General features: G+C 54.7%; 1 protein-coding gene across 3 annotated transcripts; it reads left to right on the top strand.

Moving 5' to 3' along the window:
- Positions 1 to 350: 350 nt before the first annotated feature.
- PICK1 (protein interacting with PRKCA 1) lies at positions 351 to 20,416 on the top strand. 3 transcript variants are annotated; one of them, XM_010389224.2, is made up of 13 exons: positions 351 to 631; positions 953 to 1,050; positions 2,455 to 2,566; positions 8,770 to 8,898; positions 12,425 to 12,491; positions 13,712 to 13,801; positions 15,521 to 15,574; positions 16,366 to 16,428; positions 17,163 to 17,296; positions 17,684 to 17,776; positions 18,472 to 18,522; positions 19,009 to 19,153; positions 19,581 to 20,416. In XM_010389224.2, exons 2-13 carry the CDS (start codon positions 1,010 to 1,012, stop codon positions 19,847 to 19,849), a joined length of 1,248 nt encoding a protein of 415 aa, XP_010387526.1. In that variant the 5' UTR covers positions 351 to 631; positions 953 to 1,009; the 3' UTR covers positions 19,850 to 20,416. The 3 variants fall into 3 exon arrangements, with proteins under 3 accessions (XP_010387526.1, XP_030771297.1, XP_010387525.1); XM_030915437.1 differs by having other exon boundaries at positions 456 to 684; XM_010389223.2 differs by having other exon boundaries at positions 467 to 782.
- The last annotated feature ends 1,505 nt before the right edge of the window (positions 20,417 to 21,921 follow it).

Raw genomic sequence — 21,921 nt, 5'->3', positions numbered from 1 at the left:
ATACACCTCTCCTGGCTCTCTGTTTAGTGTTTGGACATTCAAAGACCCCTAGACTAGGCGGCGGGAGTTTCAGGGCTACGATCCAGATCTTATACCAACTGTGTGTGGCCCCGCACAAAATCACTCCTCGCTCTTTGGCACTTAAGTTGGCGAAACTGGGATGGGCTGGGACCTCAAAGGCCCATTCTAGTAGGGGAGTCAAAGGCCCAGATGGTGAAGGGGTGAAAGGGCATGTCTCAGGGTTTATAGTCCACTGAGCCTTGCCGGATGTAACCCCAGTTCAGGGATGCTTTCGTTGCCATGGCAACCACCGGGTCGGCGCGGGCCCCTGGTGCGGCTGAGGAAGTTGGGACAAATCCTGCCCTTCCCAAGATGGCGGCGGCAGCAGGGCAAAGGGCGGGGTTAGACGCTGTCGGCCTGTCCAGACCTTTCCTCTGTTTTCGCTTGTTCCTACTAACGGCGAGCTTCCGCCAATACTTGTTCTTGTTCTTGGTTCCGAGCGTCCCGAGAGCCGGGAAGGGAAGGATTGTCTGCAGGGATTGGAGCAAATATCCAGTGTGGGGAAAGGCGGGACTTCCGCGTTCTGCCGGAAGTGACGTGCAGTAGCGGCCACCGCCAGGTGGAACTGCAGGTGGGTTCAGGTACCAGCCTGGCTCGGACCGGGTTGTGGGACCAACGCTTCCGGTGAGCGACAGAGGCAGCTCCCCAGGTCCTGGAGACCCGTGGGGCGGGCTCTGGGATCTGAGCCTATCGCCCTGGCCTGGAGTTCCCCTTTGTACCTAGTAAGAATCACCTACCCAGCCCCCCACCCGGAGACTGCCCCATCCCACTCCAGAGGGGAAGAGGAGGGCCCTGCTGTCGTCCCGTTTGAGGGTGGTGGAGGGAGGGGTGGCGTTGGCATTTATGCACTTCTGTTCCCTAAATCCTATGCTCCTTTCTCTCCCGGATCCAGTTCCCCATTCCCCTGCCGAGCTGGGCAGTTAGCCAGCCCACTCCAACTCTCGGAACCATGTTTGCAGACTTGGATTATGACATCGAAGAGGATAAACTGTGAGTATTTTATTCCCCCAAGTTCCAGCAGTATAGGAGCCCCAAGTTCCTCATTTCCCTGGACTTCCCAGTCCCACAAAGCCTTGCTTCTCAGCGGTGGATCAGGTGTTGTACTGAAGCAGCAGTGGACCCTGCTCTCCCAGGAGCTCACTATTTGTAGGGGGCTGTGGACAGATAAAAGGATAATCACAGCTCAGTGCCATAAGGGCACTATTAGCATGACTTGGTGACAAGAAGAGCAAAGCAGATGGAGCAGTGCTTCTGCTGGGGTGGTCAAGGAAAGCTTCATGGAGGAGGTAGCAATTGAACCAGGTTTTGAAGGTTGAATAGGAATATTGTGGACACACCTTCCTTCCCAACATAGATCGTTAGTAGGACAGATTTTCAAAAATTAGATTTGTCTTCCCATTAGAATATATCCTCTTTCAGATCAGGGAGTGGGTGCAATGCCTTGCTTTGTGCTCAGCACCTAGTAAGGGGCTTGACGTCAGTAGGTTGTTAGCAAATTTTTTTGAATGAATAAGTGAATCAGCGTGAGTACTTATCATAAAACACCAGTCAATGCTAATTTATAGTGGAAGCTAAGAGGTAATTGAGCAGTTGAGAGGTGGGAGGTGGACGGTTTAATAGAGGAAGACTCCTTGGAGTAGGTGGCCATCATATTCCGTAGATGCCTGATAAGGTGACAAGGACAGAACCTGGCTCAAATCTCAGAGATCGAATAAATGAAAGGGAAGGGAGACCTGTTTTTATGGAGTGCCTCCTGTGGACTGGGTTGCTGTTAGCGCCCTCCATGCATGGTTAGAAGAACTCTGATAAGGGTGCTCATCCCCATTTTATGGATGAGGAAATTGAGATGCACAGAGGGTGACTTACCCAAGTCCCATAGCTGGCTGGGCACGGTGGCTTAACGCCTGTAATCCCAGCACTTTGGGAGGCTGAGGTGGGCGGATCACCTGAGGTCAGGAGTTAAAGACCAGCCTGGCCAACATGGTGAAACCCCGTCTCTACTAAAAATACAAAAAATATTAGCCAGGCATGGTGGCAGGTGCCTGTAGTCCCAGCTACTCCGGAGGCTGAGGCAGGAGAATCACTTGAACCCCGGGAGGCGGAGGTTGCAGTGAGCCAAGATTGCGCCATTGCACTCCAGCCTGGGCAACAAGAACAAGACTCTGTCTCAAAAGAAACCAAGTTCTGTAGCTGATAAATGGCAGAGCTGGGGTTTGATCCCACATCTGCTTAACTCCAAGAGCTGTGCATGTTCCAGCACAAAATGTTGTTTTGTCCAGGGGAGGGAGAGAAAAAGCTGGGCAGCCAGTGGAGCCCCTCAGGAGTTTTGGAGGGCCCACCGCCTCCAGTCATCCTTCCGCCAGGAGAGTCAGCCTCGCTTGCTTTTCTTTCTAGTGGAATCCCAACTGTGCCTGGGAAGGTGACCCTGCAGAAGGATGCTCAGAACCTGATCGGGATCAGCATTGGAGGAGGGGCCCAGTACTGTCCCTGTCTCTATATCGTCCAGGTATTGGGCGCTTTGGAGGGGGGCACAAGGTATATCTCTACTTGGGCATGACAAAGGCAGGTTCATTTCTCCATGCTGCATAGCTGACTCCTTCTCATTCTTGAGGTCTGACCCTCTCAGAGGGGCTTTCTGATCACCTGCACTGCATTGGTCTGCCCTGTCTTCTCCCCATGTCACTCTGTTTTTTTCCTTCTTGGCACTTAGTACTTGTTATTTGCCCTCTGTCTAGTAGAGTAGACTCTTTGCACTGAGGGCAGTGTCCTGGTTTGCTTTTTCACTGCAGTAAGCACCAGGTACAGTGCCTGGCACATAGTGGACATGCAGTAGAAATTGACTATTGAATCAACAAAACCATCAGCCTTGGGTACTAGCTAAAATGAAGTGTCATAGGAATATGATGAAATAATGGCCTGAGTTCAAATGCAAGCTTCTTCCCTACTTACTATCAAGTTACTTAACTTCTTTGGGCCTCAGTTTCATCACCTAGAAAGGCGGGATTTAAAACATGTAGACCTAATTGTCTCTGGGTTCCTATGAAAAGTCAGTAAAACAACATAACACACTAGCACTTAAGAAATGTGCATTGGCCGGGCGCAGTGACTCACGCCTGTAATCCCAGCACTTTGGGAGGCCGAGGTGGGTGGATCACGAGGTCGGGAGTTCGAGACCAGCCTGGCCAACATGGTGAAACCCGTCTCTACTAAAATACAAAAAATTAGCTGGGCGTGGTGGTGCACGCCTATAGTTCCAGCTACTCGGGAGGCTGAGGTAGAAGAATCGCTTGAACCTGGAATGTAGAGGTTGCAGTGAGCCGAGATCACGCCATTGCATTCTGTGCATTCCAGCCTGGATGACAGAGTGAGACCCTGTTTCAGAAAAAATAGAAAAAAAAAGAAACATGCATTAAGCAGTAGCTGCTGTTATTTTCCAGGCAGCTGTATATTTTCCCAGATGCTCTACCAGTGGTGAGGAACACTCTTGTGTCTCTTGTAGAGGAAGCTGCACTGGTGATATTCTGTCCACTGTAACTCAGGAGTGGTGACAGACCTGCTGTGGGGCCTCCTTCACTGTGTGGCTCATCCAAGTCAGTGACCTTGCTGTAGCCTTAGGAAGACCCGTTCTAACCCTCTCAACTGGGTAGCCACTGGTGGCAGATGGGAAACTGGCCTCTGTGAGGATCTTGCTAAGGAGTCGTTTGTAGGCCTCGAAGACAGATTCCCAGGATTGACCTGGTCTTGCTTCTGCTCACAGTGCTGCCTCTTTCATGAGCCATTTGGCCTCCTGTGACCCAGGAGGCAGTAGCAAGGCCTCCCCCCTGTAATCCCAGCACTTTGGGAGGCTGAGACGGGCAGATCACCTGAGGTGAGAAGTTCAAGACCAGCTTGGCCAACATGGTGAAACCCTGTCTCTACTAAAATACAAAAATTAGCCAGGCATGATGGCGGGTGCCCGTAATCCCAGCTACTCGGGAGGCTGAGACAGGAAAGTTGCTTGAACTCAGGAGATGGTGGTTGCAGCGAGCCGAGATCATGCCACTCTACTCTAGCCTGGGCGGCTGAGTGAGACTCTGTCTCGATAATAATAATAATAATAATAATAATATAATCGATTTTGTAAAATTCAATTTTGTTTTTATCAAAGTACTATGTGACTTGCCTCTACAAAGTCAAGAGCATTAGAAGTCCTGTGTCAAATAGTAGCAAGCCACTGCCCTTCCCCTGCATACCTCACCCGGCTTTCTCTGTTTCTTCATGCATGGGCTTCCATTTTTCTCAATAGTCTCACTGTGTCGCCCAGGCTTGAGTGCAGTCGTGCAATCATGGGTCCCTGCAGCCTTGACCTCCCCAGACTCAGATGGTTCTCCCACCTCAGGCTCCAAGTAGCTGGGATTACAGGCACGTGCCACTAAACCTGGCTAATTTTTGTGTATGTTTTGTAGAGACGGGTTTTGCCATGTTGCCCAGGCTTGTCTCAAACTCTTGGGTTCAACTGATCCACCAGCCTTGGCCTCCCAAAGTGCTGGGATTACAGGCATGAGCCACCGCTCTCAGCCTATCCTGTTATTTCTTGATCTATCACCTGTAAATATCTATTGACTTTGCCTCGTCCGGTAGATGAGAATTTAGTTCTTCCCTTGACCAGTCTGTTTCCTCTCATCCCACCTTTCCAACATAGTTATTTTTCCATTTTTGGCTAAATTACTATTAGTACAACAGATATTTTGTTCAGGAAATCTTTTTCTTTTTTTTTTTTTGTTTTTGAGACGGAGTCTCACTCTGCCGCCCAGGCTGGAGTGCAGTGGCCGGATCTCAGCTCACTGCAAGCTCCACCTCCCAGGTTTACACCATTCTCCTGCCTCAGCCTCCCGAGTAGCTGGGACTACAGGCGCCTGCCACGTCACCCGGCTAGTTTTTTGTATTTTTTTTTTTTTTTTTAGTAGAGACGGGGTTTCACCGTGTTAGCCAGGATGGTCTCGATCTCCTGACCTCGTGATCTGCCCGCCTCGGCCTCCCAAAGTGCTGGGATTACAGGCTTGAGCCACGGCGCCCGGCCAGGAAATCTTTTTCAAGTGCCTCCTAGGCTCTGTTGTAGACACTAGGGATAAAAAATTGAAGAAAACAAAGATCCCTCTTGCGGAGCTCTCATTCTAGTCAAAACAGCTCTATGTTTCACCTTCTGAGGAATCTGTGTTTATTTTCTTAATTCAGCCTTTTCTTCTTTTTTGAGAGGGTGGGGGTCATTTCCTGTGTTGTTTTTTTCACTTTGCACTCTCCCTGTTTTCTCAGTATGTTTTCCACAATTTCCCATCTTCTTTTTTTTTTTTTTGAAATGAAGTCTTGCTTGGTTGCCAGGCTGGAGTGCAATGGCTCAATCTTAGTTCACTGCAACCTCCAGCCCCTGGGTTCAAGTGATTCCCCTGCCTCAGCCTCCCAAGTAGCTGGGATTACAGGCACATGCCACCATGCCTGGCTAATTGTAGTTTTAGTAGAGACAGGGTTTCACCATGTTGACCGGGCTGGTCTTGAACTCCTGACCTCAAGTGATCCGCCTGCCTCCACCTCCCAAAATGCTGGAATTACAGGCGTGAGCCACTGTGCCTGGCCCCATCTTTTTCAGTCTGTTTTCTGCCCTGTAGTTTCTCCCCTTTGTGCCCTCCCCCTACCCCTCCTCTTTGGATTCCCCCATCTTGGGGGTCCCTTTCCTGGTTTACTCCCTGATCTCCCGTGGAGAATATCCTCCTGTAGCTTTCTGAGAAAGGGCACGTGGGATGTCAATTTTTTGAGACCTCAGGTCTGCCTAATTTGGTCATTGTGGTTCCCATATTCCTTTCAGTTGACATTTTGGCTCATCAGATTCAAGAATGAATGTCAAGGTTGACAGTAATTCCTGTGTGAAGCGTGATGGCCTTGTCACATTATCCTTTGCTGTCACATGGCTATTGCCATTCTTATTTGTGAGCCTTTATTTGTGATGTGTTTTATTTCCGATCTGTGAGGACTTTGAGGACCTTCTTTTTGTCTCTGGTGTTGGGAAGAGTCGTGATGATAGCTGCAGGCACAGGCTTTTTTTATTGTGCCAGATCCTCAGAGGGTGATGTCATTGGGAACACCGTGTCTTTCTTGTCATGTATCTTGATGATGACATCCTGCTTTCTGTATTCTCTGTTCTGTTTTTTTCTATTTTTTTTATTGTGGTAAAATTTACCATCTTAACTTTTTTTTTTTTTTTTTTTTTTTGAAACAGGATCTTGCTCTGTCGCCCAGGCTGGAGTGCAGTGGCATGATCACGGCTCAACCTCCTAGGCTCAAGCTATCCTCCTACCTCAGCCCCCTGAGTAGCTGGGACTACAGGCACACACCACCATTCCTGGCTTATTTTTGTATTTTTTGTTTTTGGTAGAGGCAGAGTTTTGCCATATTGCCCAGGCAATCTTCCCACCTCAGTTTCCCAAAATGCTGGGATTACAGATGTGCACCACCGTGCCCAGCCCTTGGTCTAGTTTTGAATTAGATTGGTTTTTGTTGTTGAGTTTTAGGAATTCTCTACAAGCATAATCAGCTAAGAGGAAAAAAAGAAAACAGAGTTTTAGGAATTCTGTATATATTCTGGATATTAATCCCTTATCAAAAATGTGATTTGCAAATATTTTCTCCCATTCTGTGGGTTGCCTTTTTACACTGTTGATAATGTTCTTTTCTTTTCTTCTCTTCTCTTTTTTCTTTCTTTTTTTTTTTTTTTTTTTGGCACGGAGTCTCGCTCTGTCACCCAAGCTGGAGTGCTGTGGCCAGATCTCAGCTCACTGCAAGCTCCGCCTCCCGGGCTCACGCCCTTCTCCTGCCTCAGCCTCCCGAGTAGCTGGGACTACAGGCGTCGCCACCTCGCCCGGCTAGTTTTTTGTAGTTTTTAGTAGAGACGGGGTTTCACCGTGTTAGCCAGGATGGTCTCGATCTCCTGACCTCGTGATCCGCCCGTCTCGGCCTCCCAAAGTGCTGGGATTACAGGCTTGAGCCACCGCGCCCGGCCCTTTTTTTTTTTTTTTTTTTTGAGACAGAGTCTCACTCTGTTGCCCAGGCTGGAGTACAGTGATGGGATCTCAGCTCACTGCAGCCTCTGTTTCCTAGGCTCAAGCTATCCTCCCACCTCAGCCTCCCAAGTAGCTGGGACTACAGGCGTACACCACCATGCCCAGCTAATTTTCGTATTTTTTGTAGAGAGTGGGTTTTGCCACATTGTCCAGACTGGACGGTGTGTTTTGATGTACCAGTTTGAAAATTTGTTCTATTTATTTAGTTTTTCTTTTATTACTTGGGTCTTAGGTGTCATATCCAAGAAATTACTGTCAAATCGAATGTCGTGAAGCTTTTGGGCTAGGCATTTTTCTGAGTTTTATAGTTTTAACTTTTACATTTAGGTCTTTAATCAATTTTGAGTTAATTATTATTATTATTATTATTTTGAGACAGAGTCTCATTCTGTTGCTTAGGCTGGAGTGCAGTGACATGATCTTGGCTCACTGCAACCTTTGCCTCTCAGGTTCAAGCAATTCTCCTGCCTCAGCCTCCTGAGTGGCTGGGACTACAGGCGCCCACCACCATGCCCAGCTAATTTTTTTTTTTTTTTTTTTTTTTTTTTTGAGACGGAGTCTTGCTCTGTCGCCCAGGCTGGAGTGCAGTGGCCGGATCTCAGCTCACTGCAAGCTCCGCCTCCCAGGTTCACGCCATTCTCCTGCCTCAGCTTCCCGAGTAGCTGGGACTACAAGCGCCCTGCCACCTCGCACGGCTAGTTTTTTGTATTTTTAGTAGAGATGGGGTTTCACCGTGTTAGCCAGGATGGTCTTGATCTCCTGACCTCGTGATCCTCCCGTCTCGGCCTCCCAAAGTGCTGGGATTACAGGCTTGAGCCACCGTGCCCGGCCACTAATTTTTGTATTTTTAATAGAGACAAGGTTTCTCCATGTTGGCCAGGTTAATCTCGAACTTCTGACCTCAGGTGATCTGCCTGCCTTGGCCTTCCAGAGTGTTGGAATTATAGGTGTGAGCCACTGCGCCTGGCCTTGAGTTAATTTTTGTATATGGTGTTAGGTAGTGTCAACTTCATTTTTAACATACCATTGTTGAAATGACTGTCCTTCCCCACTGAATGTTCTTGACACCCTTGTCAAAAATCATTTGACGCTGGGTGTGGTGGCTCATGCCTGTAATCCCAGCACTTTGGGAGGCCGAGGCAAGTGGATCATCTGGGGTCGGGAGTTCGAGACCAGCCTGACCAACATGGAGAAACCTTGTCTCTACGAAAAATACAAAATTAGCCAGGCGTGGTGGTGCATGCCTATAATCCGAGCTACTCGGGAGGCTGAGGCAGGAGAATTGCTTGAACCTGGGAGGCAGGGGTTGTGGTGAGCAAGATCACACTATTGCACTCCAGCCTGGGCAATGAGAGCGAAACTCCGACTCAAAAAAAAAAAAAAAAAAATCATTTGACTATATATCTGAGGCAGGAGGATTGCTGGAGCCCAGGAGTTCAATGCCACAGTGAGCTGTGATCACGCCACTGCACTCCAGCCCGGGTGGTGAGACGTGTTCTCAAAAAACAAGAGCAGAGCAGTAGAGTGGAAGACAGGGCCAGGCTGTGGTCAGGTGTCCTCCCAGGTTCCATCTTAACCCTCCCTTTCTTCCCCCACCACTCTCCTTATGCACCCACAGGTATTTGACAACACCCCAGCAGCCTTGGACGGCACAGTGGCAGCTGGCGATGAGATCACCGGTGTCAATGGCAGGTCAATCAAAGGGAAAACCAAGGTGGAGGTGGCGAAGATGATTCAGGAGGTGAAGGTAAGGGCTGCTGCAGAGCAGGTGTCCAGAGGCAGCCACACATGCTTCTGAGGCCTCCAGGCTGCCAGAGGCCCCATCAGGCCTGCAAGGGGGTATCAGCCCTCACTGCCCCCTTCCTTGGCACGTGCAGGGTTAGGGTCACACTCCAGCCTCCCTCGTCCATCCCTCATTCATTCAATAAATAGTAATCGTGCTCCAGGACTTGTGCTGAACCTTGGCAAGAGAGTGGGCAGCAAGACCACAAGGTCCCTGTGAGCTCCCGGGGAGCTGACAGATTCGGAACCGTCCCTCAGGCAAGCCCATGTGTCCCAGTCAGCACTGGAGCTGAAGCTAAAAGTCCAAGGTGATCCTACCTGGGTCAGTAGACACCCAGTAATGTCAGCCGGGTCATGCTGGGCCTGCGAGGGCTAAGAGAGAAGGAAGAACACCCTTTCCCCATCTTGTAGGAACTTTCGGTCCCACGCAGCCTCCTGGGCTTATTGACACCCAGAGAACCCCCATCCCAGGCCAGCTGATCTTCTGCTCTATGGACCAGAGTCACACACTGTCTGCCCCCGCTTTCCCCCACCCCTGCTGCTACAGGCCCAGGCCTCTCTGCAGGGACACTCCCTCCTGGAAAGGCAGGCGGCATCCTGGCCTCTCCCAAAATGAGCATGCAGCCCCTTTGCCATTTCCTAGCGATGTGGCTGCTAGCGAGTCTCAGGAAACCAATATTGTGAAAGAACTGATGTGCAGGCAGTGTGCAGACGCGGGGTGATTTAGAAGTCTTGGGGGCAGGGGTCCCCACTGTGAGTTGAGCTTGGCCAAGGGTTGCAGCCACCTCCCTCAGCCCTACTTCTGTCCTCCGGGTTCTTGCACCCCTGATAGTCCCCCCTTCCTGCCTTAACCCAGGCCAGCCGCTGCTCCATCCTCTCTCCCCTTTATCCTCCTGTCCTGCTCCTGAGTGGTCCCTGCTTCTCTCCTTCCTTGCTGTAGGCAGGAATATTCCCATCCTGTACATTCTCCTATTCCAGCCCCTTTAGCCATAAGACAAATCGGGGCCTGGGGCTGGAGCTTAGAGATCTGCTGTAAAAAGGAAGCAGCAAGGCCCATTGAGACCCCAGCTGCCACTCTACATGGCCTGGGTATCACTGCCCCAGCTGCCACTCTACATGGCCTGGGTATCACTGCCCCAGCTGCCACTCTACATGGCCTGGGTATCACTGCCCCAGGCATCCCCTCTACATGGCCTGGGTATCACTGCCCCAGCTGCCACTCTACATGGCCTGGGTATCACTGCCCCAGCTGCCACTCTACATGGCCTGGGTATCACTGCCCCAGCTGCCACTCTACATGGCCTGGGTATCACTGCCCCAGCTGCCACTCTACATGGCCTGGGTATCACTGCCCCAGCTGCCGCTCTACATGGTCTGGGTATCACTGCCCCAGCTGCCGCTCTACATGGCCTGGGTATCACTGCCCCAGCTGCCACTCTACATGGCCTGGGTATCACTGCCCCAGGCATCCCCTCTACATGGCCTGGGTATCACTGCCCCAGCTGCCACTCTACATGGCCTGGGTATCACTGCCCCAGCTGCCACTCTACATGGCCTGGGTATCACTGCCCCAGCTGCCACTCTACATGGCCTGGGTATCACTGCCCCAGCTGCCACTCTACATGGCCTGGGTATCACTGCCCCAGCTGCCACTCTACATGGCCTGGGTATCACTGCCCCAGCTGCCACTCTACATGGCCTGGGTATCACTGCCCCAGCTGCCACTCTACATGGCCTGGGTATCACTGCCCCAGGCATCCACTCTACATGGTCTGGGTATCACTGCCCCAGCTGCCACTCTACATGGCCTGGGTATCACTGCCCCAGCTGCCACTCTACATGGCCTGGGTATCACTGCCCCAGGCATCCACTCTACATGGTCTGGGTATCACTGCCCCAGCTGCCACTCTACATGGTCTGGGTATCACTGCCCCAGCTGCCACTCTACATGGCCTGGGTATCACTGCCCCAGCTGCCACTCTACATGGTCTGGGTATCACTGCCCCAGCTGCCACTCTACATGGTCTGGGTATCACTGCCCCAGGCGTAACCTGTTAGGCAGAAGAACTGATCACGGGAACAGGTGCAGGGGGTCTTGTTCTGGCCGAGTTGGGTTGTGTGTGCCCTGTTCGGCAGCCCCTTCCCCCCTCCCCATCTCTGCTCGTCAGGTCCCTCCCTGTCCTCTCAGGCTTGGTCACACACCAGCTCCTCAGGTTGCCCGTGAGGACAAGAGCTCTTTGTGTTTGCACACAGCCATGACAAGGATGCAGCATTGGCCCAGCTCCCCTGTTTGGGTGCTTGGGCAGGGATTACTCTTCCGTCTTACAGGTGTCCAGAGGCGGGGAGTGACCTGCTTGTGGTCACACAGCTGAACTGGAGCCCGGGCCCGATTCCCGCTGCAGCCCGCTTGCCGCGGGCCCACAGCTGCTCCCTGTGGGTGGCCCCTGAGCACGCCTGTGTTTTATTCTGGGGGAGCAGTTCACACCCCACCTCTGACTCTGATCGCATCTCTCATTTTGGTTTCCCTTTGGGACTTGATTTTTAAATCCTGTTTTATATTTGGATGAATGTGGTCCCAAGTTCAAGGGTTTTTGGTTTGCAAGGATGAGAGTGAACACAGTAGCCTCCCGTGCTCAGGGAAGTCCTCTTGGGAGAAGCCTGTGTCTCCTGAGCAGTCGTTAGAAAGTGGTTTGTGTCATTCCCTGATTTGCATCAGCCTTGGGAACTGGGGCTGCCCCTGCCCCTTCCCCTTGGTGCGCTAGCACCAGGCACCGAGCAAGTGCTCAGATGTAGCTGTTCAATGAGTAGAGGGATTCCTGGGGATGGGGTGGTTTGCGGGGGAGGAGGGAATAATCAGTGTAGGGAAAGGACATGGCAAAGGCTTGGAGTGTGGTTTGCCTGGGGAGGGAAGAAGGAGAGCCTGCCCTGGCCAAAGCACAAGACATCAGAGACCGGGCTGTGGGCCCTATGCAGGCCCTGTCCCCACTGATTCCCCAGGGCTTAGATGTAGAGTAGAAACGGAGGGGCCCGGGAGCAGACAGGGTCACAAGGTGGGGCCATGTCACGGCTCTCAGCCTGTCCCCTTACTGGGGCTTACGATTCTTTTTTTTTTTTGAGACGGAATCTCATTCTGTCATCCAGGCTGGAGTGCAATGGTGCAATCTCAGCTCACTGCAACCTCCACCTCCCTGGTTCAAGTGATTCTTGTGCCTCAGTCTCCTGAGTAGCTGGGACTACAGGCACGCGCCACAATACCCAGCTAATTTTTGTATTTTTAGTAGAGATGGGGTTTTGTCATGTTGCTCAGGCTGGTTTTAAACTCCTGACCTCAAGTGATCTGCCCGCCTCAGCCTCCCAAAGTGTTAGGATTACAGGTGTGAGCCACCGTGCCCGGCCTTGGGCTCAGGATTCTCAAGTCCAGAACAGTCTTGGCGGGGAAGGGCTCAGGGTCTGGAGCCTCCCTCACTAGTCTGTGTGTGCTGCTCTTCCAGGGGGAGGTGACCATCCACTACAACAAGCTGCAGGCGGACCCCAAGCAGGGCATGTCCCTGGACATTGGTAAGCTGGTCAGAGCAGTTACGGGTATCCAGCAGCCTCCCTGGATGGGCCCTGGCCCAACGGAGAAGTGCCCCAGCCATCCCTGCCCTCCCCTTTGTGACAGGAGAATCCAGAGTTACATGGCTGTGGGCTCTGACTTCTGACCAAGCAAATCTGAAAGGCCTGGGAGGACCCCCGGTGCTCTCCCTGCATCTGTTCCTGTACTCTGTCCCTGGTTTCTCACTCCCCCAGGTTTCACCCCTACCTCCCCACTTCGGCCACCTCCTCTGGGAACTTGCTACCCTAGGGTTGTCCTTTGCCAGCCATCGCCTTGGCTTCCACGGCCCAGGGCCTCCCTCTTCATAAAGGGAGAGCAACCCAACCCTGGCCTGGCACCCCATGACCTCTAGCACTACCGCACTCCTCCCTGGCCTCTCCTGCCCTCAGCTCCCAGGGACTCTGGATCTGAACTGGAGCTCAGGCACTGGGCAGAGGGTCTGCGTCCTGGGAGAAGGTCCCTCCTGTTAGAGGGGCTGAGCCTTGGTTCTGTAGAAACTTTAGGACTCAAGAGCTGGACAGCAGCTTCGAGTCCTCTGGACCGGCCGCTCTGCAGCCCCTAGTGAGCGCACACCCAGGTCTCTCAGCTCCGGAGCCCAGCAGCCCTCTTCATACACCCTAGGGCCAGAGGCCAAAGGGCTAAGGGCAGACTGGATCTGTCCAGGAGCTTCCTCCGAAACCCTTTCGTTCCAACACAGGACTAAGTCCCCTTCCTAGGACTAAGCTTGTGAGATGCAGTAACTGAGTCTGGGCTCCGAACTTCATGGTCATTGATGGCGCCCATTACTTTCACATAACCAGCCCAGGGGCCCCTCTTCTCCCCTTCCCCTTTATGCGACACCCTAGGTCCTGATGTGACACAGAGGAGGGAAGAGGCCTCCTTGGCTTCCATTGGCCGGTGCGGAGCCTGGGCAGCACTGGGCTCTCAGGACCACCAGCTGATGTGCAGCAGGCCCTGGGCGAAGCCCTCCGTGTTCAACTGCCCAGACTGCCAGCACCTCTGCAAAGCAGAGGGAATAGGGCAAGGACCTAGGACCTCCCCGCTGGACATTCCCCACTTCACAGCCACCCCCAGCAGTCCTTCTGCCCCCTGTGGGATGCTCCCTGTGAATGGTGGTGTGGATGGGGGCAGGGATGGCCTCTGGGCAGCCACAGATTCACCAGGTCCTTCGTCCCCCTCTCAGTGTTGAAGAAAGTCAAGCACCGGCTGGTGGAGAACATGAGTTCAGGGACTGCAGATGCTCTGGGCCTGAGCCGGGCCATCCTTTGCAATGGTGAGTCTCTTCCCACCCAGCTTGGGCCCTGGGGACTCAAGCCCAGGTTGGGAAGATGGAAGGGGCATCATGGCTGCCCACCAAGCTGCTATGGGTCCTGTGGGCCTGACCCTGGCCTCTGCCCGTGGAGCTGAGAAGTCACCATCTCTGCATCCCCAGAGGCCTCTCCAGCTCCTGGAGTGTCCACAGCTGTCAGCTGGGCTGTCCTAGCCAGTGTCCCTCAGGTCACAGATGGGGAAACAGACTCAGTGTGGGGAGGTGCCTCTGCCCCTGCCCTCAGCCCCCTTACCCCTCACCCCAGCACTCTCGCTGCCTACCTCATGCCTCCTTTGTCCAGGAGGTGGCGCTGCTGCCCTTGCCTCAGCAGGTCCTCCCTTCGAGGTGGCTGCCCAGGCGAGCAGGGAGGCGTGTACATGCACATTTACACACGCATGCACACATGCGCACACACTTCCCCTCCCCGGGGTGGCCAACGAAACACTCGGTCCCACTCCTACCGTCGCTAGTCCGAGTTTAAAAATAGCAGCAGCTCTGCAGTGTGCGTGTGGGGTTGATATAAATACCTCTAGAAATTGTAGGCTCAGCTGGGCACATTGGGCTTTATTGGCTAGGGAAGTGGGGGTGGGGTCTGAGCTTGTTCCAAATGGTGTACAAAAGTGGCGGCTGCTATTTTCAGCCTCCTGGTGCCTATAAATCCCTGTTACTGTAGTTACCAGCCGTTGAGATTAAATTAGAACTGGTTGTTGTGTTTTTCCCCCCAAACCTTGCAATTTCCCTGGCCTTAAATAGGGTTTCTAAAATTGAAGCTCTCATGATGTCCCATGACCCAGCTAAAAACAACAGCACGACGCTTACATGGCTCCTTTCCTGCCGGCTGGCCGGGTGCTAAGGCTCTGGGGAGCCCAGGCCTGGAGGCCACAAGGTGGCCAAAGCCTCACCAAGACCTCTGAAGTGCTCCCTTCCTCCCCTGACAGCCTGTCGCATAGCTTCCTCCCTGCCCAGAGAGGCCTGAACACAGCCTCTGCTCCTCCCCGCTTCTGCTCAAAAACCCTGACCCAGGTCAGCACAGGAGACTGGGGAGCAGAGAGCGCCCGACTGCCCCACCCCTCCCCTGCAGCCCTCACCATCACACCGCTACCCATCACCCGGCCACTGGGCTGGCTTCTCTGCTGAGCTTTGAGCCTTGAGAGCAAGGCTTGGCTCAAAGTGAGCCTGACATGCTGGCTGGCACACAGTAGGTGCTCAAGAAACATCAGTTAAACCAATGAATATGATCACCAAGGCCTCTTCCCAGTGTGAGCTCTCTCAGCCTTCCTGAATTTCCCCTTCCCTCCCCAAGTTGCATTTTCCCTTCTGAGCCATCTGTGTGCTTGGGAGGCAGGGACCACGTCCTGCCTGCGCTGGCGGCCTGGCTGCTCCATCTCCATTCCTATGGCTCCTGCCAGCCTTCCTCCCCGGCTGCCAGCAGACTTTGTGATAGAAGTGCAGGGGCTTCGCCTGCTAGGCAGGGACCCTCCGCTGGCCATGAGCAGGGCCTAGTCATTTCCAAAACACCTTTGAACCCAGCTGACCTGAGGTGCCAAATCCCCCTCCCTGGGACCCCCGATCTTTCCCATCCTGGTTCTCCTCTGGGGCTGCCTCTCCCCTCCCCAGCCTGGCGCTGGGCCTCCTGTGGCTTGCTGAGCCCACTGACCTCCCCTCTTCTTTGAAACCCCACAGATGGGCTTGTCAAGAGGCTAGAGGAGCTGGAGCGGACCGCCGAGCTGTACAAAGGTGGGTCGGGGTGGCCTCATCCCGGCACTGGCTCTACCCCAGGGAGCACGCTGTCAGCAGAGTGGCAGTGGGGTTGCTGGCACTAGGAATACCAACCTACAAAATCCTAGGACCATGGGCATTAAGAGTTCTTAAAAATATATATATACTTCTTCTGAATTTAAAAATAACCGAGGGACCAGGCGCGGTGGCTCCCGCCTGTAATCCCAGCACTTTGGGAGGCTGAGGCGGGCGGATCACTTAAGATCGGGAGTTTGAGACCAGCCTGGCCAACATGGTGAAACCCCATCTCTACTGAAAATACAAAAATTAGCCGGGCATGATGGCTCGTGCCTGTAATCAGTACTCGAGAGGCTGAGGCATGAGAATCGCTTGAACCAGGGAGGCAGTGGTTGCCATGAGCCAAGATCACACCACTGCACTCTAGTCTGGGCAATAGAGCAAGACTCCATCTCAAAAGAAAAAAATCTGACACTCATAAAAATTCAGAGAATAGCACCTGTAAACATGGCGAGAGTCCCCCAGAATCCCATGCTGTCCCAGGGCTAAAGTCCACAGCAGGCTGTGTGCCCCTGCATCTTACAAAATCCTGGTGCCCCTATCTGATGGGGCTGCTCACGGGGTAGGTTGGACTGAGCTTTTACCCCTGGGCCGTGGTTGGGTGGTTGGGAAAGGCTGTGTACCAGGGCCTAGCAGAGGCCTCAGGTGGGGTGGGCAGTTGGAGGCCTTGCCCTGGGCCAGTGTGGTCCCCACCATGCGTCCCCATTCCCATCACTCGGTCTCTCCCACAGGGATGACGGAACACACCAAGAACCTCCTACGGGCCTTTTATGAGCTGTCGCAGACTCACCGGGGTAATGGCATCCCCCAAACCTGTGGTGTGATCCTGGGCAGTCCCTGGGGCCTCTCACTCCCATGCTGAGGTGGGTCAGACCCACAGCGCCTGACCTCAGGCCAGCTCTGGGCTGGGCCTGGTCTCAGGTGCTGGGATTTGCGATGGGCCTGCAGGGAGCGTCTAGATTAGCTGGCCTTTTAAGGGCCGCAACGATGGACAGGCCTCACCCTGTCTTCACACTGCCACTGGCAGTGCACACGGCCCTTGCTTATTTATATTTCTGACAAACCTGTAACTCTGGGCAGGCCGACTGCAGCTGACCCCAGCTATCTGCAGAAAATGAAGCCCAGACTGAGGAAAGGGCCACACCGCTCCTGAGTGGTGGAGCTGGTGTTCCAATCCAGGTGTCTAGACTCGGACCAGTGTTCTGCCTCAGGCGACACCACCTCCTCAAACCTTGACCCAGCCTTCTCTCGCTGGTCCCTCTGGGAAATGAGGGCCAACTCCCTTGGTGTGTACACTCAGGACTTTCGGGGGAATAGACTAGCTCTTGGAGGTGTCAGTTCAGTTTCCTCCGGGTGTAGACTCAGCTCCTTCAGGGGGTTTAGACCAGCTCTCTTGGAGGTGTAGACCCTGTGCAGACATTGGCCTCCAGCCTGCCAGGCCTGCTGTCCTGCTTCTCCCCAACAAATCCCTGGCTTCTCCATTAGGGGGCCAAGTAGGGGCAGCCTTCAAGGCAAACTTGTCCTGCAGCCTTTGGGGACGTGTTCTCCGTGATTGGGGTTCGGGAGCCCCAGCCAGCTGCAAGCGAGGCTTTTGTGAAGTTCGCCGATGCCCACCGCAGCATCGAGAAGTTTGGCATTCGGCTTCTGAAAACCATCAAGCCGGTAGGTCCTGTTGAGCACGCGTGTGTCTGGCATGTGAGGGTGGGGAGGGGAGAGTGTGGCTTGCAGAGAAGGTCCGATGCTGGAGTCCTGTGCCTGGGTAGAGCCTCTGGCTCGGTCGCCCACACAGTGGACTATGGGTGAGTCACTGCGCCTCCTTGGGCCTTGCCATTGACCTCTGGGTGGGCTTCTGACCCTGGCTCGCCACTGAGTCACAGCTTGCCCTGGGCCTGGCACTAGTCTTCTCATCCTTGAGAGAGACAAGGGATCAGGGAGCACTGTCTGGCTCTGACGGTTGAGTCCACCAGCAGGGGTGATGCATCATTGCCATTCTTGTCACCCTGGCACTCCCTGCCGTGACAGCCTCAGCATCTACCCACCTTCTTCCAGATGCTGACGGACCTGAACACGTACCTCAACAAAGCCATCCCAGACACTCGCCTCACTATCAAGAAGTACCTGGACGTGAAGTTTGAGTACCTGGTGAGTAGTCCAGGTGCCCAGGCTGCTAGGGCGGGCGCTCACTCTGGAGATCTGCCCCACTTCAGTCAGCCACGCCGCAGCAAGCGAGGCTAGCCAGAGCCGACAGCATGTCTGCTCGAAGCGTGGGCCCAGGGACCCAGGGAGGTGCATCCGAAGCCCTGATGCGCCTGCACAAAGAAGCATCTGAGAGCCTGGGGTGGGCATGGCTCTTGCTCTGTGCACTCTGACCCCTTGGGGTTTGTTGCCTTTAAACAATGGGTTAGACTAGGTGAGTGAGTATAAAGTGGGTGTCAGTGAATGTTCGTGAGTTTTACATTTAATTATTCTATAGTCAAATGAATTGAGAGAAAATGCTCCATTAAGCAAGCCAAGTTTCCTTTGCTGCAGGACTTTTCAGAGCTTTTGATAGGCCCATGTGCAGTGTGAATTTTCAAGGGTCTTCCTAAGCTTCTTTAATGACAGACCCCTTTTTTCCCAAAGCATCTCTTGGGCCTTGAGTTTGGTCAACTCTGGGCCGCCTAAGCCTCAGGCCCTGGTCATCCCCCAGCCTCATGCCTCAGTCACCTGCTGCTGCCCTCTCTGGGACTCCCTGGACACCTGTGCCAGCCTCTCCCGATGCGGGTGGGTGATGGGGGGTGGAGCTGGGGGCCTGGGGTAGGGGTGGCCACTTTGACAGCCTCACCTGTCTCACACAGTCGTACTGCCTGAAGGTGAAGGAGATGGATGACGAGGAATACAGCTGCATTGTGAGTGTTGGAGGGGTGGGGGGCTCCTACCTTCCCCCACCTGATCTGCCGGGGATAGCAGGTGGCTCAGGCCAACCTGGGAGAGACCTGGGGGACTTGGCTGGACTCTGGTTGCTGGCGATTTGGGGCCACTCTCCCCAGTCCCCCTGGGCCTCGGGGTGCTGGGCACCTGGCCAGGGAACCACTTCCTCAGTCTGGGGGGCTCTTGGAGGGAAAATCGGATTTTCTTCAGTCCTACGAGGCGCTTTTAAGTTTTTGATGTTTTTGCCGTCGGGATCCATCTTGTGGCCAATGCTCATTGAATGTGGCAGAGGTGTGGGTTTGGTGTTTTCCTCTCTTCAAAGCTATCACTGAGTGCTTCTAAGGAACACTGAAGTCTCAGAAGTGAGGTCTCGGGAATGAGGAACCGCGGTGGCTTTGAAAGCGCGGTGGGGTGCGGGGCGAGGCTGTCCCTGAGCAGGCCCTCCTGTCCCACCCCCGCCCCAGGCCCTAGGCGAGCCCCTTTACCGGGTGAGCACCGGCAACTACGAGTACCGCCTGATCCTGCGCTGCCGCCAGGAGGCGCGCGCCCGCTTCTCCCAGATGCGCAAGGACGTGCTGGAGAAGATGGAACTGCTGGACCAGAAGCACGGTGAGCGCCGCCCTCCTTCCCGTCCGCTCTTCATTTCAGAGGTGGGAAAACTGAGGCCCAGAGGGGTAAGGTACTCACCTGAGGTCTCAGGGCCAGGCCACGGCCCAGATGTGAACCCCCTCCAGGAGCCCAGCCAGCTGCCCAGAGTCTGGCCTGGGTGGGACTGGCCTGTGCATCTGGGCTCCGTGGGCGGCCGTCCATGAACCATTTACCCTGCAGCCTCCTGCGTTCCCTGAACTGGGAGCTGGGAGGCCCCGGGCTGGGCAGCCCCTGCCTCCGCCCCTTGCCGGGTCCTGAGGGATCAGGGAAGTGCCCGAGTGGGAAGCCCAGAGGAGACCAGAGGTGGGCCGGGTGGGCTGGGAGAGTCTCCTCCCTGAGGCAGGCAGCCAGAGCCCACTGCTGCCTGTCTCCCGACCTCCCACCCCAGTCCAGGACATCGTGTTCCAGCTGCAGCGCCTCGTGTCCACCATGTCTAAATACTACAACGACTGCTACGCGGTTCTGCGGAATGCCGACGTCTTCCCCATCGAGGTGGACCTGGCGCACACCACACTGGCCTACGGCCTCAACCAGGAGGAGTTCACAGATGGGGAGGAGGAGGAGGAGGAGGAGGACACGGCAGCTGGGGAGCCCTCCAGGGATACACGAGGGGCTGCTGGGCCCTTGGACAAGGGTGGAAGCTGGTGTGACTCCTGAGTGCCCTGCGGGTATGGCACTGGGGGCAGGGTGCCTGGGAGGACTGAGCCTGGGAGCGGGGTGGGGCCGCCAAGCAAGGGGGCGACGCATAAAGGCCTGCTGGCTTGGGGCGCCTGCCTCCCTGCTCCTCTGTCCTCTCACAGTGAACCTGGGCTCCTGCCCAGGACAGGCACCAGGGTCATGGCCTGGGACCTGGACACTGGCCCCTCCACCCTCCCTCCCCTCCCGGCTCCCCGGCCAGAGGGAGAGCTTGGTCTCTGGACCTGCCTTAGGAAGGAGAGGGAGGGCAGGAAGGAAAAGAAAGGACTTAGAGGTGGCAGGAGTCCGGGCCCTGCTCCTTGTGGGCACTCGCACTGCCCCTGGAGCCTGCCGGGAGTGGGGCCGGCAGTGGACAGCTGAGGTTGGGGCCAGTGTCTCCTGGGCACCCTTGCCTCGTCCCAGACCAGCCGGTCCAGTCCCCATGACACCTCCGCGGCCTTTATTTATTCTCTTCCCCTAGCTTGGCCACTTCTCTGAAAGAGGGCTGGGCTCTGGGCCTGTATCGAATAAACAAACCTGGATGGCGCAGTGGTCGCAGTGGCTTCAGCCCCTCCTCGTCTGCCCCTCTCCTCCACCATAGTGCCCTCGCTGTGTGTCACGTATGCCTCACTGAAGCGTTGCAGGGCTAGCACTGTGGTCCCCTTACCGCTGGTGATTTCAGGCTCAGAGAAAGATCCTCCCCAAGGCCACACCATGTGTGGGGACACAGTGGGATTTAACTCAGATCTGTCCTGAAGGCCTGACTTTGCCACCTGCCTCCAAAGCTTTCTGCTTTGTGGAGCCTTTTCTGTCTCACCCTCCCCGCCCCCTGCCCCCAATCTGTGACCTTTCTGTGCTTCCAACAGGAAATAAACCTTTGGGGAAGAGAAGGGCAGACGTGGAGCCAGGGCGACTGAGCCCCCAAGTAGGGGAGGGTGGTAAGGGGTAAGTGCTGACTCCAGGTGCACCTGTGCTTCCGGGCGATGGGGAAAGGGCTGTGGGAAGAGAGGTGTGGAGAGAGGCCATGGGGAGTATCTGCAGAGAGGCAGAAACAGGGCGGCCGCTTCTGCTTCTGCTGGCCAGCCTCGGCCTGGTGTGATCAGTCATAGTGGCCCTTGTCACTCTAACGTGTTCCAGTTTGGACGATGAATATGGCCATCCTGATAATGGGAGGGGGCAAGAGGGTGTGCGAGGTGGGCTGAGTCCAGGATGGAAAAAGGGTTTGAGCTTTGAGCATACAGTGCTGGGCACAAACCCAAATGGGAGGCTTGGCAAGGGTGGGACATAGAGGAGGGGCCGGCTGTCACCAGGAGCCCACCTGGGTCCCTGCAGAGCCATCAGACAGACCTCACCACGTCCCTGAAGGGGGCAGCCAGAGTGGAGGCCAAGGGCACAGGCTGGAACTGACAGCCTGGGTTCCTGATCACCTGGGCCTCAGTTTCCCTATCTGAAGTGTGGCACCTACCTCATTGGCTTGTTAGGAGATTAAATGAACATCTAGAAAGGGCTTAGAACAGGGCTTGGCACAGAGTAAGCACTCTTAAGTGTTAAAGTCAAAAGGGCTGGGCGCTGTGGCTCACGCCTATAATCCCAGCACTTTGGGAGGCCAAGGTGGGCGGATCACGAGGTCAGGAGATCAAGACCATCCTGGCTAACATGGTGAAACCTCGTCTCCACTAAAAATACAAAAAATAAGCTGGGTGTGGTGGCGGGCCCCTGTAGTCCCAGCTATTCCCGAGGCTGAGGCAGGAGAATGCTGTGAACCTGGGAGGCGGAGCTTGTAGTGAGCCGAGCTTGTGCCACTGCACTCCAGCCTGGGCAACAGAGCGAGACTCCGTTTCAATAAATAAAATAAAATAAACAAAGTCAAATGTAGTTGCTGCTCTAGTGGCACAGGGGAAGCCATAGGCTGTATAAGCAGAAGGTGGCCAAGCATCTGTGAGGCTCCCCAGACCTTCCTGGGGCCTGGATGGAATATGAGGGCCAGCAGGGACCAGTGGGGGGGGGGGGGGTCCTGGGCTGGGCTGGAAGGCAAGGGGAGTTTGCGGAGGGAA

Source organism: Rhinopithecus roxellana, chromosome 13, assembly GCF_007565055.1.
Source record: "Rhinopithecus roxellana isolate Shanxi Qingling chromosome 13, ASM756505v1, whole genome shotgun sequence".
In the NCBI taxonomy this organism is placed as follows: Eukaryota; Metazoa; Chordata; class Mammalia; order Primates; family Cercopithecidae; genus Rhinopithecus; species Rhinopithecus roxellana.
The sequence above is the reverse complement of the archived record's forward strand: the minus strand, read 5'-3'. Positions and strand labels throughout refer to the sequence as shown.